General features: G+C 53.1%; 1 protein-coding gene across 4 annotated transcripts in view; it reads left to right on the forward strand.

Moving 5' to 3' along the window:
* The window catches only part of pde4ca (phosphodiesterase 4C, cAMP-specific a), a 64,791-nt gene that overhangs the window by 13,720 nt on the left and 33,609 nt on the right, over window positions 1–17,462 (forward strand). Inside the window, exon 1 of one of the 4 annotated variants that reach the window (XM_039767200.1) lies at window positions 5,913–6,416. The exons of 2 other annotated variants lie outside the window; for them this stretch is intronic. In XM_039767200.1, the coding sequence (XP_039623134.1) occupies window positions 6,169–6,416 (248 nt within the window). In that variant the 5' untranslated portion in view covers window positions 5,913–6,168. Of the gene's footprint in view, window positions 1–5,912; window positions 6,417–15,555; window positions 15,781–17,462 lie in introns of those variants that run through there. One more of the 4 variants, XM_039767203.1, reaches the window with a different exon arrangement.

A 17,462-nucleotide genomic window follows, 5' to 3' on the forward strand; every position in this document is an offset into this window, starting at 1 on the left:
CTGGACCCTCAATGCCAGTCTCAGCCTGGCAGGTTCCACTCAGATTTGTATTTGGTGCACAATGAGCCACTGACTCCCTCATCCATGGCGGGCACTTACCTTTGGAATGGTGGGCTGCCTGCTGCTCCATTTCAGGGTTTAACTGGCACCTGCCTCGGGGGGCGTGTGAGGATTACTGAGCTGCCAGTGTGTTTGTCTGTTGTACCCGCGTTTGAGACATGCAGCCTAAGAGATGAGAGAGCTGCAGACCCTCGGGTCAGATAACTGGGCTGAGTCTGTCTGCCTGATGGACAGTCGGACGGTCAGTGACGGCTTTAGTACCAGTCAAGATGAATCGCTGTGCCAAGGCAGTGAGAGGCTGCATCAGTCATGCCAGAGGCAAAGGCTGCCATGTGAAGATGACAAAGAATTTAATAAAAACTTTGTGAATTATTAAACGGCTTCTAAGAGCGCCAAAGGGAGGTGGGTCGACTGGTGGGAGGGGGGTGGCGAGATGTGGGGGCTACCAGCCTCAGTACCACAGGGCGACCGGTTCAAGGCTAATCTCTGACCACCTGAATTACCCCAAGTGTTAATGTGGGCAGCCGTGCCCTGAAGCAGTGCTTGTCAGCCTTCCTGCCACTGCGACCCCATTGTCGCGGTAACGCAATTGGCAGAGCAAAGGGGGGCATCGAGCGTAACAGCCACCTCCACCCACTACCGTCAGAAACAATAATGACCCACAAAAGTGGGTTGTGGCCCTGCAGTCGAAAAGCGTCATATGACACAAGGCTGGCATTGCTGTAAGGGCGCACAGGTGCTCATGCCAAGCAATTGCCAGCCTGTCTGCCCATTGCAGCCAAACCCCGAAATGCAAATAAAGAGTGCCAGGTGCTCATTTTATGTGGCGTATGGTCCTAGTCACATGAGGCCAGCTGAAAGGCTTGCCCACCACTGTGGCTGACCCTGTGCCCAGCTGTTTGACAGTCCAGCACTGGCACCTCACAGGCCTCAGATGGTCAGTCTCATCAGGCGAGTGGTGGTCAGTTTTATTTTTTCTAGGTGGCCTCTGCTGTCACTTAGGTCCCTCTGCTGGGCTTGCCTGTCTGTTGGCTGTCCCCTCCAGATACTGCTGGCCATTCAGCGTCAGTGGCACCACCCGCCCTCATCTCTGCCACATCTGCCAGGTCAGCCTCAACCTCTGCGTCACTGCATTGTCATGCGATGTCCTCCCCCAGGTGGACCCCACTTCAGAGCCCCGCTGGTGTGTGTGGGCTGCACCCCTAATTCCTCTCAGCTGCCCAGGGCCTGGTGACTCCGCAGACCCCCCTGTGGCGGTGGCGGTGAAGCTGACCTGACACCAGAGGGCCGGCCATTGATGGACGCTTTACAATCCAATAACAGAAGTGGCCAGCAGCGTCCTGCATGTCACAGCCATCAGTCATCGGGAGTAAATCACGCCAAAGATGAGGGGACGCGTTTAATAAATGAGGAGGTGCAGACAGGGGGGGCGCATTGAAGTGGCATGGAGATGAAGGACGAGCCTGATGGGTCACTGCCCTCCAGCTGGACACGTCCTCAGCCTCAGAATGAGGGGCTGCACATCATTGATTGGGGGTACCAGGTTTCAGATGACTCTGTGGATACCGGTGATCTGCAGAGGGCACAATGAGCCCGCTGGCACTCATTCACCTTGGCGTCCACCCCACTTCCTCATTTAAAAGTGAATTGAAAAACTGGATGTCAGAGGTGGGCAGATGGCAGCTGTCACGATGTGAAGCCGGGACCTTGAGCCCCCTGCAGAGAGGGTCACATTTAGACACTGCCACTGTTGGTGGTGACCTTTGCCACACGTCTTGGCTTCTCTTTCAGAGTGAGCCACTCCTGCCTGGCAGCCTGAACCAGATGACTGTGGAGTCTGCCAAGGTTCATCCTGGAAGAGCGGGCGGTATCTGCTTTGGGCACCTTGTTGGCACTGCTATGTCAGGCTCATGAAAAAGCAGAAGAGCCAGCTCCATTGGTGGCACCTGTTTTATGCCAAGTGGTGCTGCTAATGCCAGCCCTCACACCAGCCATCAACCTTGGCATATTGGCCAGTCGAGCAGACGACTGCGGGTGAGTTTATTGCCCATCAGTGGGCTGTGCACCTCGTGGCCTTCTGTCTCTAAACCAGGGCTGTCACCATCTTTATATAGCGCCTTTCATGCCAGAGCAGCGCATTTGAGAAAGGACCCTGATCTCATAACTGGCATCCTTTATATGAGGTGGCCGGACGAGGACCCTTCCTGCTCCACCGGGCAAATCCAATGTCACTCCTGCAGATCCCGAGTTCTCAGAGGTCACCTCAGACCCAAACTCCTCTGGCACACCACCTTGATGCTCCCTAACATGTGTCCTGTTGCCCTGTGCCATGGATCACCAACTACTGTGCCATGGGCGTGTCACCATGAGCACACCAGAGTGTGATGTCTTTGGTTCCTTTGTGTATTAATGGCAGTGACGGTGACACTCAGAACACGAAAGCCAACCTAAGAATATTGACAAAGGGGAATAGAGGGGCTCAAGGGTGCCCCCCTCAGGTGGGAGATGAGGTGCCCCACTTGCCCAGATTCAGCCTCATTGATTTCCTGGTTTTCAGCTGGTTTCGTTTGGCAGAGGGTCTTCTGATGCCCGGCACTCGAGACAATAAGACAACACAAAGCTTTTTACTTGCTTTTTATTTTTTATTTTCCAATTTGTTGCTCAACCAGACGTTCTCAGATCCCTCAGTCCGCTTTGTGGTCCTGGCTGGTCAGACCACCAGACAGCATCTGACTTGAGGCAGGAAAACTCCATGGACTTTGCACCAACCATCTGCTTAACCCACACAGACACCCGGAGAACATGCCAAGTCCACTCGGCTGGTGTATTGTGGTCCAGTGTGCCCACCTTTGGTGGCGTGTGACCAGTCAGCCCCGTCCTCTGATGTCACACAGAGCGCCTCTTCCTCTTTCTTCTTTGATGGCTTATCGCTGATTAGGCTTCGTCACATGCCTTGTCCACCTTTTGACCCAAAGTCTTCATCAGGTTCCACTCAGACCCTGAGACCACTTGCTGGTCACTACAAACTCACCCCCCAAGTGTGTCCAACCAAAGTTCAGTGGACAGCTCAGGTGGCCTCACCTCAGTTGACCCCTTGTTCAAAGTGGCATTTATGACCAGAGCAGAAGTGCAGTGACAAGACACTCCTCCTGGATTGGACTAAAGCTGGTAATCACTTGCCTGTGCCATGACCCCCAGGGGGCAGCAGCGAGTGCCCACCACACCTCTTGTCCAGGAGGGAGAGAGAGAGAGAGCGCATGCCATCATGCATCCTGCCGGTCATCTAATGGGCCCACCAGCCGGCCCCTACATGGAGGACCAGCAGCCTAGGAATCCCCACCGCCATTGAGGTCTTCTTTGTCCTGCCCATCTCTTTGGTCCAGTCACCCAAAGTTGACCCCCATTAGACACACTAAGCTGCTGACCGCTTAGCGTTCGGGACAGTCCGGGTCATGCGTGTGTGTGTGTGTGACATGTGGAGGTGCCATGTGATGCCATCTGCGTGTTCTTCTTCAAAAGCTATTAAAGACTTGATTAGGACACAGCCATGCCAAGGTGGCCAGATGCTGTCATGACTTGGCTGTCACTTTAGACCAGTCGTTGATGCAAAGGCCTCAGCTCGTCATTCATCAGTTAGGGGACCAGCAAAGCTGGCAATGACACAGACAAGGTGACATCAGGGGACTGAAGACATACATGGGTGGAGGCTGTGTGACAGGTGAGCCTGTTAGCCAGAAGGTCCTGGTACAAATCTAGGAGGTGGCACATCATTTAGGGGATCACCAGTGACCCCAGGTAATGGTAATGGCCATCAGCCCTCCATCCTGGCTCTAATCTCACTCCCTTCTGCTGCCATTGTCCCGCCCTGTGATTTCTTTGTGCCTTATCTGCCACCTCTGTGTTTACACAAGCGGCACTCTGAAGTGACTGCCATGCATGACTGAGCAGAGCCGGGACAGCTGGCATCCGGTTGTGACCGCATAACACAGCGAGCCGGGCTAACAAAGGCGATGACGCGGAAGTGACCGACTTGTTCTTGGCCAGCGGATGTTTCTTCAAACGCTATTTCCATCTGGCACTGCCAGCTTGCTGGCACCTCACTGCTTCAAGGAAATCAAAGTCACTGCTTGTCCAGTTGAGCCCATGTGGATAATTGGAATCTCTTTGGATCTGAGAAACAAAAAAAGAATAAAAACCAAAGTAGAGCTCGTCGTAAGGCGCTATATAGGACTGTCGAAAAAAAGAAACTTGAGGACTAAAAACATTGGACTGTCCATTCAAGCAGTCCTAGCAATGATTGATTAACTGATTGATTGACTGATTGATTAACTGATTGATTAACTGATTGATTGACTGATTCAGGCCACAGTGGCCGCTGCTTATTCCTTCCCATCGAACCCCCGAATGGACACAAAAGCTTCCTCTACTTGAACCCCTGGCTTAGTCACACTTCTCGCTTCCGTCTTTATTTCAGTAGCCGACGTCACTCTGAGCTCCTCTGGGCCACCTTTATGTCACATCAGCCACACGTGACACCCTAATGTACCTACAGTACCCCAAATAAAGACAAAAGTCAACGTCCTGGGACTCCTCGACCAGATCGGCGCTTTAGGGTGGGCAGCGGCGACAGATTTGAACTAATGACCAACCAGCAGGTCACGTCACGTCACGCCACTCCACGTGCGCCCGTGTCACCATCGTCGAAACTCGCGGCCAGGAAAAGAATGGGAAAGGCACCTAAGAGGCCATCATCATCATCATCATCATCATCATCATCATCACGAGAAGAAGATGAATCGGGGGAGAAATCCAACACTCCTGATGGAAAGTGCGGGGGAAACGAACTTCACAAGGCAGGGGGCCGCGTGGCACAAAAAGCCATCAAAGGCCCCTCTGCAATAATAAAGAAAACATTTGATGGAAGTCACAAAACACGAACGACAAAAGAAGAAAATGTGAAGTGACATCTGCTGAACCAGCCTGAGTGTGCGACAATCAATTAAAGCCCTCTGATTTGTAATTATGTGCGGCGCACAGACCGTGCGTGGGATAAAACTGCGACTTTCGCGAAGTGAACACGAGGAAGAGGGAAAAAGTGGGAATGTGCGTGGAGGAGACAGCAGCGGCTCAGCGGCTGTGCCTTTACCTATCATATAGCGCCTTTCACAATATCTATCTATCTATCTATCTATCTATCTATCTATCTATCTATCTATCTATCTATCTATCTATCTATCTATCTATCATTATATAGCGCCTTTCACTCTATCTATCTATCTATCTATCTATCTATCTATCTATCTATCTATCTATCATTATATAGTGCCTTTCACTTTATCTATCTATCTATCTATCTATCTATCTATCTATCTATCTATCTATCTATCTATCTATCGCGCCTTTCAGATCTATCTCCGGTGAATGTCCCTCGGGCCCCTCATTGCCACCTTCCCCTGCTGCCCCTTGGCGACGTCGCCTTTCCTCTCGGTGACATCTGTTGCACTTGAGCCTCCCCGGCGATGTCACGTCAATATTCAGTCGCTCTCCGCGCCGCATAATTAGCCGTTTCTGCTGAGGAGACATCACCGGGTGAGAGTCGAGGAGCTGCGCCGCTGCCCACCTCCTCCCGGCGCCGGTGTCACACTTGGCGAGTGGAGTGCTGCCCGTCTGCGCCCGGTTTTGATGCCCACTCTTAACATCGATCGATCGGTGACACACGAGGACGGGCTTCGTTTAGAGCCACGCAAGTTAAAAGCGCTCAGCCCGCCCCGCCTCCCCCTAAACCAACCCACCACCCCCATCAACTCCCTCCCGCCGAGCCGCGCTGCTGGCACAAGTTACTTGTCATTGAAGTGAGGACACTTGTTTCAGCACCGCTTGGTGTGGACAGCGCCTGGCAGTTCCTCCTCCTCCTTGTCATCGTTGTCACCGCCGCCACTGTCGCTCATCTCGCCAGCCCTGCACATACGGCGGCGCCGCGGAGCGCTAAAGTTTCTTGGCACTTTGTTGCTTGGCAGATCGTCGTGTCTCTCCCGGACTGCGCCACCCCGCTGGCCTCGGCTTCCTCGAAGACGCCTGACTCGGGCTTGGCACGGGGTTTGATGTTTCATGAGTCACCACGAACGCTACTTGGTATTAAACTGCCACGCGAACATGGACTGCGCGACTCTGAGCCGAGAGGGGGCCGGCATGGCGAAGCCCCCCAAGCATCTGTGGAGACAACCCCGCATGCACATCCGCATCAAGCAGCGGTACCACTCGGACACGGAGCGCTACCTCTACTGCAAGGCGGCGGAGACGCACCGGCCGGGGCTGAAGAAGCCGCGGATGTCCTGGCCGTCGTCCTTTCAAAAACGGTAAGAAAACAAACGGCGAACGGAGTCCGCCATATAGCGCCACGCACAGGGATTATGTCTGACACTCCCAGTCCGAGGGGCAGACGTGTCATCGTGCCCACCCCGGCCGATAAGGCCTTTGCGTTTTATTTTTTAGGGTGCCCGCCCCCCGCTTATTTTAGGAACGAACAGAAAAAGCGGCCGACCACCGAGGCCGACAGGTGCCCCCCAAGCCGTGGAAGCCTAGGGGCGGTGCCAGGCGTCGCCAGCCGCCCTCCGTCTGCTGGTCTTTACTCACCAGGCCATGTGGTGGCGCTCTTGTGTGGCCAGCTCTGTAGAAACGACGCTCACGCTGGGAAACTTTAGGGTGGTTGATGGGTGGCATCCTTCCCTTATTTAACTTCTACCGGTGCCACATTGTTATGCCACTGTGGGCTCTGCGTGCCATGCCGATGTCATCATTCGTAAGAGAGTCATCATGGCTGCAGCGGAGCCTCGTTTGCCCTTGCCCAGGTGGTCTGTCATTTTGAGATGACCTCCTAAAAGGCGCTAGAATGTCCAGCGTGAGTGAAACGGTTAACTGCGGCTTCATTTGAATAATTGTGCCGTGTGGGCTGGGGCTGCTTGGCAGAGAGTGGGCGAGGAGAGCTGCTGAGGTCCAAATAACACGCATGCCAGATTTGAGTGCGCCCGCACACGCGCCAGCTCACACTCGATGGAGGTGGAATACCCGATGGCTCATATGCTGTTCGAGTGCACAAAACAAATACGCTCGGATTGTCGGGCTCAAGTGCCACCGACTGCCAGCTCATGGCGAGGACAGGGACGCTGCCATTCGGTGTGCCACAGACTTTCTCACCATGTTTGTCTTCTCGCTTTTTGTGTTGGCCAAGCTGGCCATCTGACTGAAATCCTCAAAGCTGTCAATAGGAGGTGAGGATGAAGGCAAAGACTCGGGCAGTAGGTGGCGCTGCAGGCACTGTGCCTGTATGTTTGCACATAGTGGGGCCATAGAGCGCACGTGTGTGTGTGTCTTGGTACCTGCCACATGAGTCTGAAGGGGCAGGTGGGCACATTGCTTGGCAAGTCCTGCCTCAGGGTGTCTGGCTGTCCATCCATCAATGCCCACTTTGTCTCTTTCCTTTCTTCATTTGAACACAAGTCCCCTTCTGTGCCCGCTGTGCTTCTCAGCCCGTCTTACATACTCAGAGGTGCCATGGCTACTGGGCCTCTGCCAAGGCTGGAGCCCTCAAAACTGGCAAAGCTGGCAAACGCAAACTGGCACACTGAGCCCCTTGGTGAGCTGTGCGTCCATCCGCTGGCCTCCTCCTGTCGTCCCTTCAGGTCACTTCAGGCCATTCTTCTGCCCGCCTGACCTTTTCTTTTCCTTCAGTTTATTTGATTTAATCGAAAGCTTTACCTAAACGCCACGAGCAGGCAGTTGATATGTTTTTGACAGTGTGAAGTGGTGCCAACTCAGTTACTTTATATAGCGCCTTTTCGTGCTAACAGCTGCATTGTGGGAGTTGTATTTATTTTTCTTTTGGCTCACTCATAGTTTGCAGTTCATTCATTTGGCCACTAGGGGACACTCAGCGTGGGCTTGTAACTTTGAAATGGCACGGAGGTCACTGAGTTGCCTGGTGCTGAGGCTCAAGGTGGGCACTCCTGTGGGGGCTTAGTGTGGTGCTGAGTTATATAGCGCCTTTTAAGCTATGCAAGCCTCATCGTCCATCTGATTTGAGTTTTCAGGGGCCCTTTGAATCTTTTAACAAAATGAGAAGTCCTGTTGAATACGCCAGCCCTGCCAAGACACCACGCTGGGTCTGTGCTGCCAGATGGCTGCTCGCTCTGATTGTAGGACCTCCTGCTGCTCCTTCTTCATCAGACCCTTGACATGAGCCCCTTTAATGGCTCCTGGGCCAGAAGGCAGTGGTGACAGACAAAGGTGGAACGCGCAGGGGGTCCAGTCTCTGTTTCAGTGCTTGTGCGATTCTGTGACACTCGGCCACACGCCTGCTTCGATCAGACGCCCAGAGCTTTGTCACTTAACGGATGCCATCGGTGTCACTTAACACCGTGTGACTGAGCAGTGGGGCTCTGATTTACGAAGGGGGACGAGTTCAAATAGCAGCTCTGGGGTTGTACCGGTTTGGGAGAAAGCGATTTGGGCTCCGCTTCTCCTTCTTTCAATGTAACTGAGTGGGAGACAACAGTGGACACGATGGACATGAGCGAAAGGCGCTTTACAAAATAAATATTTGGGCAGATGTGAACATTGTGATGAAAGGCACTATATAAAAAGAGCCATGTAATAGAAAGACCTGAAAACAGTCAGGCCTGAAAGGCGCTATATAACAGGTGGATACATCTGAAAGGCGCTAAATGAGATCAACAGGAGGGCATCAGATGTGATTGGCATGAAAGGCTTGATAAGGTGGATGAGACGGACGTGACCATGGAGAGCCACGTATAAAAGTCACCATACAGTAGACATACTGATGGAAAGGCGCTATACATAAAGATGGCACATAAAAGAAGTGTGTTGTGAATAGAGACGGATAGGTAGGCACTGGCACTGATGGGCGAGCTGAATGGAAGGAAGACCCCCTATGACAAGAGGACACGCCAGAACATGCAATGAAAGGCACTAGTTAATGGAAAGATGGACAGACCTGAAAGGCAGATGGTAAAAATGAAAGAGAGAGAAAGAGAAAGAAAGAGAGAGAAAGAGAGAGAAAGAGATCAGATCTGTGTAAAGAACATCACACGTGACAGGCGGGCAGGGGGACTGCAGACGGGCGGGAGACACGTGACTGTCAGGCAGGAACAGAAAAGGCGCCGTATGATAGAAAGGGGTGGACACAAAACAAGCCAGACAGATCAACCTGAAAGGCGCTATATAGAGACGAATAGCTAAGAAAGCCATCATATGTGACAGATAAGGTAGGCAGAGAAATGGGAAAGATGTCAAGTAATAAAGAGAGAGATAGGAAAGGCGCTATATAACAGATAGATAAATAGTAGTGAAAGGCGCTATATAATAGGTAGATAGATAGATAGAAGTGAAAGGCGCTATATAATAGGTAGATAGATAGATAGATAGATAGACAGAAGTGAAAGGTGCTATATAACAAATAGATAGATAGATAGATAGATAGAAGTGAAAGGCGCTATATAATAGGTAGATAGATAGATAGAAGTGAAAGGCACTATATAACAGACAGATAGATAGATAGAAGTGGAAGGCACTATATAACAGACAGCTAGACAGATATTGCAGCCTTGCCAGGTCCAGCCTTCTTTGTTCCTCAGTGTCCCCGTCCTTGCTCAGTGTGTCCCTCATGCCCGCCATGATGACTCTGACTTGCCACTCCACCCTAATAGACAAACATGAAGGGCGCTCTAAAGTAGATAGATGAAAGACGTTATATAAGACAGACATGAATCATGCCAGTCAAATGCCAACTCTGCAATGGTGTGGACAGCTCAAATTTAACTGGTAGCCCAATTTGACCAGCCAGTCCAAGTTTCAGATACCCTGATGATGAAAGGACCGACACAAATTGACCCCATGCCCACCTTGGCCCTGCCCAGTGTGTGGATAAAGACAAGCAGCAGGACACAAAGTGGCACCATTTGTATCAGGTGGTGGTCTTGAGGGTGCTCATGAAAGCAGAAGTGACCATGGGTGGGGCACCACGTGACCATCAGTAGAGTGGATGTACACACAGCCACTCTGTAGACATGAGTGGCCTGGGCACCCTCAAGTCAGGCCGGCTGGTGGGATCTTTAAAGGCCCAAGCCACTGACTAATGAGCCCCTGACTGTCATGCCTAATTGGCTCCCTAGAGACACTGAAAGGAGTGCCACCGCAGTGCCAAAGACCACAAGCAGAGGCCCCAGATGTCTCCACGATGGCGAGTGACGGTCACCAGCACGCTGTCCTTGAGCCTCAGCAAGCCGTCCCACTAATTTACCAAAAGCCAGGTTGAGGGACATCAGTGGTGGGATTTCAGAGAGCCTGGTGTGAAGTGGCCACCTATAATGAGCAGACAGGAGTGGACTTGGGGGTACAGCTGAGCCCCCAACATGGCCCTGAGGCCACCTCCTTTGGTCAACTGTATGCCAGGTCTCAGGTGACATTGCAGAAATGACAAGATGAAGCCCGAGGTGTCAGTGGGTGCCACAGTGGAGCTTTCAATGAAGGAAGAGTGGCATGCCTTGGTGTGGTCATGCCAGGGTGCCAACATCTTTGATGAATGCTGTGGCTGCTTATGTTTGTGGCGGGCAGCTGCAGGTGGGCACTCAATGATGATCTGCCAGGCGACTTTCCAACAGTCTCATTCAGATACCTGGAGGTCACCCACTCTCTGTCCTCAGCTGTGGTCATATGAAAGGCACTATATAATGAGGGAGATGGACATGATGAGGGGTCAGACAGGCATGTTCTTGGGGCTTTTGTGGGAGGTGGCAGCGCTTGGCGGTCTCATTGGGGTTTGGGTTTAAGGGGTGCAGGAGGAGCCCATATCTGGACATCTTCATGTCCAGCCCTGCCACTGCACTCACTGCCGGAATACTCAGAGTGCATCTCCCAGGTGGGTGAGGCTCAGTGGGTATCTCGGGCTGTCTGGTCTCTGGCACTGACCCCTGCCCTTACACTAGGGGGTCCTGTACGTGTCCAGAGTCAACACAGAGGCATAGCTGCGGACACTGATCACATGATTAGAGCTGTTTGTACCCTTCAACAAATCATATGTGAGGCTGCAGGCTCCACCCCTCCTCACATTGAGCAGTAGAACAGAGGGGACAGACGACCCACCGGGGTCCCACGTGATGGCATGGTTAAGGCCTGGTGGCCAGTTCTGGTGGTGCCATGTGTAGGGGGCTCTAGGATTGAAATTCCAGTATATAGAGGATGAGGAAGACAACTGCAAGGCAGGGAGAGGGTTAGAAGAACTGCTTAACAGTGGGTTGGTCAGTCAGGACCCCCACGGTGGCCATTTTGTCATCCAGTTAAAAAGCCTCAAAGAAACAACAGAAAGAAGATCAAAGACAGTCCAGCAGTGTCCCTGTGCCCAGCACTTTTGGGATGCCAACTGTAGGTGGGACGTCTGGGTCAAAGCTGCTTACAGAGTGGCAGTGGTGTAGTCGGCAGGATAAGGAGGTGTGTGGGATGCCCAGCAGACCTTGGGCCACTGACTTCAGGGCTGCCCCCTAACATCTCACTTTGTTGTCCTTCATCTTCCTCGCTCTTCATATTTCACCATTTAACACCATCCTCGTTTGAGGCTCATGAAGCTTTGGGTGATTTGAAGGACTTTTCTGTCACGGTTGGATGATTTGTTAGCTCGTTGGCTTGAAGAAAACGTGAGGAGACAAACATGAGGTGTCCATTCAGTTGAGCTCACTTTTATATAGTGCCAGGACCTCCAAGGGGGCTTCATGATGTGTTGCTTTAAGGGAGCCTCATGGGAAGGAAGGGACACGAAGTGAGGGTCCACAGTGGGATGTGCTCCACGTCTGCAGCCCGGCATTCTCTTTTAGTGACTGCAGACTGTGCCACCGTGCTGCCCTGCCAACCAACAGCATCTCCATAATTCAGGAGTTTAGGAGGAGGACAGAAAGGCATTCAGGGGTAGTGGCAGTCAGACATTTTTGGGTCACTGCCAGGGGGTTCAAGGAAATGAGGGATTCATTCTTGGGAACAGTTTGAAAAAACCTGGTATAGATGGGCACTTCATCGGGCATTGCAGGTTTGGGGTGTGGAAGGCTGGAGAAACGCAGATTGAGTGTGGGGGTGTAACTGTGACTGGACATCGAGATTGAGATTCACCGATGTGATGCAGTTTTAGGAGGACACAAGAAGGGGACTTGGTCATAGCGGGGTGGGCACGTCGAGCTCAGAGACTGGTGGTCAGTAGAATCCCTGCGGGTGGATGGACATCCGGTCAGATGTGAACAGGTGGGCTGCGTGAAAAACTCAAAATGGTTATGGGGGTCTTCAGTAAAGATAACCTGCGGGTCCACCAGTGGCACTTTATGGATTAGAAGCTTAAGCTCTTTGGCGCCCTCATGTGATCTCCTCTGGACCTGGGATCAGTGATTGGCTAAAAGACAAACACACACACACACACACACGTGTGATCAAGCTGCCCTCTTCCTGTGCCCTTTGACCTTCCCACTGGGTGTCACTTGAGCTCTTCCCATGATGCTCCATTACCTTGGACACTTGAGGGCATTGTCTTCAGTGGTCAGTTTGATGCCCTGCCACCTGATGGCCTTCAGTAAATGTAGCTGAGACATTTTGCCTTCATTCACCGGGGGCCACTGAGTTTTTCGGACCACTATGTATAAGCCCACCCCAACCCCAAAGTGATGAGTCAGACAGTGGTTTATGTCCACCCTGCTCTCTCAATGGCATCAGTGGCATAGTCTTCACAGAAAGACTCCCTAAACCCACCTCGATGGGCACACACTGCACATAACAGTCCACCTTTGCCAGCTGTCCACCTGGTCCTCATTTTTGGTCCTTTACCTCTCATTTCTGGGGTCTCATGACGTCAGCTCACTGGGATGGCCTCTGCCCCCCTTCCGGTTCACCTTCACCTGGCCAGGGGGTCTGTTGTATTTCATGGCATTACACATTGTGCCCACTTTAGCCCTTAGCACCTGATTTTGGTGCCACAGTGTCCATTTGCAGAGAGGTACAGCTGAGGGCATCCAATGGTGTGGCAGCCTCACCTTAACAAGGGGTTGATGTCGTAGACCACCTCTCAAAGCTGTTTATAGCGCCTTCATTTGACGTTAAGGGGACAGCAGGCAGGTTGGTCATTGAATGGCATTTTACATACTCTGCTGCCACCTAGTGGGCCTCTGCCATTACTTCATCATTTCCTCACAGATGTGCCTTTGAGCAGACAAAGCAAGCCCACCACCCACCGGGTCGTGTCCTGTTGGACTTTTACTGTTTTTGCACTGTGTGGCCCGATGTGACCCGATGTGACCCGATGATTCCATGTCACTTTAGATGGCAGATTGTGTTGTAGGGGGCCACCATCTTTTCTTTATTTGGAGAGCGCCCTCTAGTGTGCACACCCCGTTCAATCTGCAGATGATCCCTTAAGAAGGACTCTGTGAAACGCTGCAGGCTTGAAAGGAGCCCCGAAAGGTGACATGTTAGGAGAACGACGTCCACCACACGGTGTTACAAGCACATCACTCACAAATGGGGTGCCCGAGATGAGCACACACTGGTCCAGAGTGTTCAGGTGGCACAAAGCCAGCCTGATGGGAGACCCCAATAGTACAAGCCAGCCAGCTTTGCTCTTGTGATTGACCCTGGAGGTCACATAATTGGGCCACATTCCTGTCCACTGGCATGGTGAACCACAGGGGGCGCCATGGCATTGATGGCATAGGGGGCAGAAATCCACTTTCTGGTGGGCCCTTTTAAGCAGTCATCCATGGACCCCAAGGATTTCTAAAAATGTCAAGTGGCTCTCATGTGAGGGGGTGGCTCAGCTTCTGTGACACCCGGCCTGGCTGCCCACCCGCAGTATATGTAATGGTGACCTGCCACGCCCTTTCTCTTCTCCTCCTCACCTCCCTTGGGTGTTCGTCAAATAGAAACCTGCAGAGAAAACATGAAGGGGGTAGAGGTTGGCCTTTGATGGTCACAGGGGACGGGGGTCCACCTGTTCACCTGATTAGCCTGCTGATGGTCACAGGGGGCAAAGCCTAGTCTGGTAGCACTGGGCGGGAGTCCACCTTGGACTGGACACACCTGCCCATCACAGGACTTGCAGAAATGGGCAAACAAGGGGGCCACGGGGGGAACATCACTCTTCACATATCCAGTGGCCCCCTCATTTAGGGGTCTGCATGTTCTCAGCAAGGGTTGAGGGTCCTGTCTAGAAGCCAATGAGATGGGTGCTGCCCCCCCCCCATGTCCCCAAACTGGATTAAGCAGGTTCAGAATGGAAGGCAGAAACCTCCACTGTGTCCTGGGGGCCTGGGGGTCACCCGGGGGGTGGTTCTGCCTTCAGAGCTTATAAATGGGGACGCAGTGATGGTGGGCACACAAGGGATGAGGCCACCAGGGATTGGAGCTGACACCTTGTCACATCAGCTTTATAGTGCCTTGAGGGGTCTGCAGGGTGGGGGTCCCTTTTAACACTTGTGCCTCCATTTTCCATCTGTTCTTCCTTCCTTCCTTCCTGGCAGTGCCAAGAATGCCCTATGCTGGCCTGTGCCCTCCCCGTCCTCTACTATTGGCACATTCAGTGGATGCTTTGCTCATCCTGGAGGGTGAAGGTCTGAGGCAGACAAGGTGAGGTGAGGACATCTGGACGTCTTGGTGACACAGCAGCCCCATAGAGGTGGTCAGGTGCCATCAAAGCCCTGCGGCCCGCATCCAGATCTTCAGCTGGAGGACCCCTCGGAGGTGAACATTTCTGGGGCTCTACAAATACTGACTGGCACAGCTGAGAACTGCTGGAGTGCCCGCCTTACGAGGTGCCAAGGTCTGAGTGTCACATCGCACACAATCTCAGGTCCTATTGCATCGCTGAATTAGACCCCCAGAAGTCCCGAGAGGGGGCGCCTCTCCCTCCACCTGCAAGACGTCTACTGCACGTGGACTGGCATGAAGGAGGAGAGGCCCCCGTGATGTCCCCTTTGTGAACGTGCGTCCCTTCCTGACGGTGGCCACAGGAGGAGGTCTCAGATGTCTGAACCCCACCGGCGCCTTCACGTGTTGGCAGAGTGAGCCGAGACACCTGCCCGCCTCCGCCGCTTGTCATCTCGTTCGCATGGCGTCAATCAGGCGGCGTGGGGCTCGCCAGGCCTGCTTAATGTTTACAAGACAGGAATGGCCGGCTGAGCGAATTCCTCGGGGGGATTGAGCTCCGTGTGTCACTGCAGGCCATATTAAGGCGAGGGAGCGAGAGAGCGAGGGAGGGAGGGAGGGAGGGAGGAGGGAGAGAGGGAGGGAGGGAGTTATATAAAGAACTCTCCAACTTCCCAAACGAGGCGCCAGGCTCATGGCGGACGCTGCTCTGTAGGCTTCTGCTGCCGGTGCCCGCTTAAAGGGTTGCTTCTGGACACCTTAAAAAAAAAAACGAACAGTCCAAGAGGAGGAGGAGGAGGAGGAGGAGGAGGAGGAGGAAGGACTGAGTGAGGCTGGAACGCCACCCAAGATGTCCCAAGACGAGCCTTTGGGCAGAGCGCAGCCCGTGAAGCTCAAGATGCCGAGGTCCAGAGGAAATTCCCCAGCAGCCTCTCCGAAAAACTCTCCACGCAACTCCCCGCTGCTCTTTCGGAAGCTCATGGTCAACCAGAGCATCCGCCTTCAGCGCCGCTTCACCGTGGCCCACGCGCCCAGGTAAGCCTTTCGTTGGGACTTCTTCTCCTCCTCCTCCTCCTCCTCCTCCTCTGTCTTGGCTTATGAAGTGCCTTGTGTGGCAGCAGATGAGGTCGGAGGTGAGGCGCCCTCCCATGGATGAGTTGGGAACTGCTGGCCACCTGGTGTGACATTTCATTGGCCTCTCTTCACCTGAAGTGAACTCTGGGATTGCCACACTATGTGCCTTCTGGCCACCTCCTGTCTGTCTGTCCGTGTCACTTGTCCCCTCACTTGATCGTCAGTGTTCATAGGGCGCCCCCTAGCTGAGACGGGGCTTTGTATTCTGGATCTTTCTGTGATATAGCGCCTTTTGCATGTGTGTTATACACTTTCTTTCATTTTTTCTTTTTTCTGCTCTCTGTCACTATGCCCATGCCACCCTGCCCCCAGTTTCTTTATCACATTTCCCACACCCTACAGAACGTGCCCAGCTGTAAGCTGCTATACTGCTCTGTCACCATTTCCTTTCCCTCCAGGTGTCACCTGACATTGCGTCATGGGACACACACACACACACACGCAGAGGGTGGCCATCTGGAGTGCCATTTGAGCTGTAAAGCCATCTGCTGCCACTAGGTGGCAGAATGGGCTCTTGCACTGCACTGCTCCCAGAGGGAGGAGTCCAGGGAGCCAACGGCGTATTTACGTCACTGCTGTGGCTCCTGTCTGAGTCCTAGACAGCCCAGAATGGGATATACCCGGTCTGGCTGTCACGTGGCTCGAATATCTGGTGGTCCCGTCTTTCTGAGTCCCGGTTCTCCAAGTCCATTTTCTGCAGGACAGCTAGCCGCTCAGCCCCATTGCTCAGCTGCCTCATCATCCAGTTATGGCTGCCAGGCTGTGCCCACCTGCCAGCTCGTGTCCTCTCTGCCCCCCTCCTCATTCCTCCAGAAGAGCCCCCCAACATCAGACGCTCGTTTTCCCAGATCTTCTCCCAGAATTCTTCACTCACCGCTCACCACCCTGAGGTCACCCACGAGGCCCCGTCTGGGGAAAGAATAAACAGAGAAAGATGAAGAACATCTGCCCGTCTGGCAGGAAGTCAGCCTGCGGGGGGCGCCAGGTCACCTCAGAGACAAACGCAGCGTGACGCTGGGAGTGGGGACAGGCTGGTCAAAGGACAGCAGTGTGACAACAGTGTGAGCAGGAGGTGACAATGTGGGTCTAAAGTCCCCACAGAGTCACCAGCCAGCAGGTGGCCACACTGGCAGCCAGTAAATGTGGGCCCAAAATGGACACTGCGCTTCTTAGTACGCTTGGTGGTGTGACTTGCTGAGGGTCTTCATGGCATCTCCTCTTTTATGTAGCGCCTTTCATAACCAATAAGACCCCATAGTGCTTTACGCTTGTGGGGTGATTGCCATGGCAGGAGTCACATGGCAAGTCAGTGGTGGGATTGGACCTATATAGCGCTTTTTTGATGGTGACTGCCACCCCAGTGTCCCTTGGTAGTGAGCTCAGTCAGAGCTGTGGCCGTGCAGTCACTAATCAAGGGTCACAAAGCGGGTCAGGGGTGGGCTTGAACTCATATAGCGCCTTTCACAGTGAGCACTGTGCCCTGAAGGTGTGCGACGGCTTTTTTGATATTTTTCCAGAGGGAGCCGTGACAGGTGAAGTGCCTCATTAGGGCTCACAAAGTGATTTGGAGGTGGGGCTTGAAC

The sequence above is a fragment of the Polypterus senegalus genome, chromosome 10 (genome assembly GCF_016835505.1).
Source record: "Polypterus senegalus isolate Bchr_013 chromosome 10, ASM1683550v1, whole genome shotgun sequence".
Classification (NCBI taxonomy): Eukaryota; Metazoa; Chordata; class Cladistia; order Polypteriformes; family Polypteridae; genus Polypterus; species Polypterus senegalus.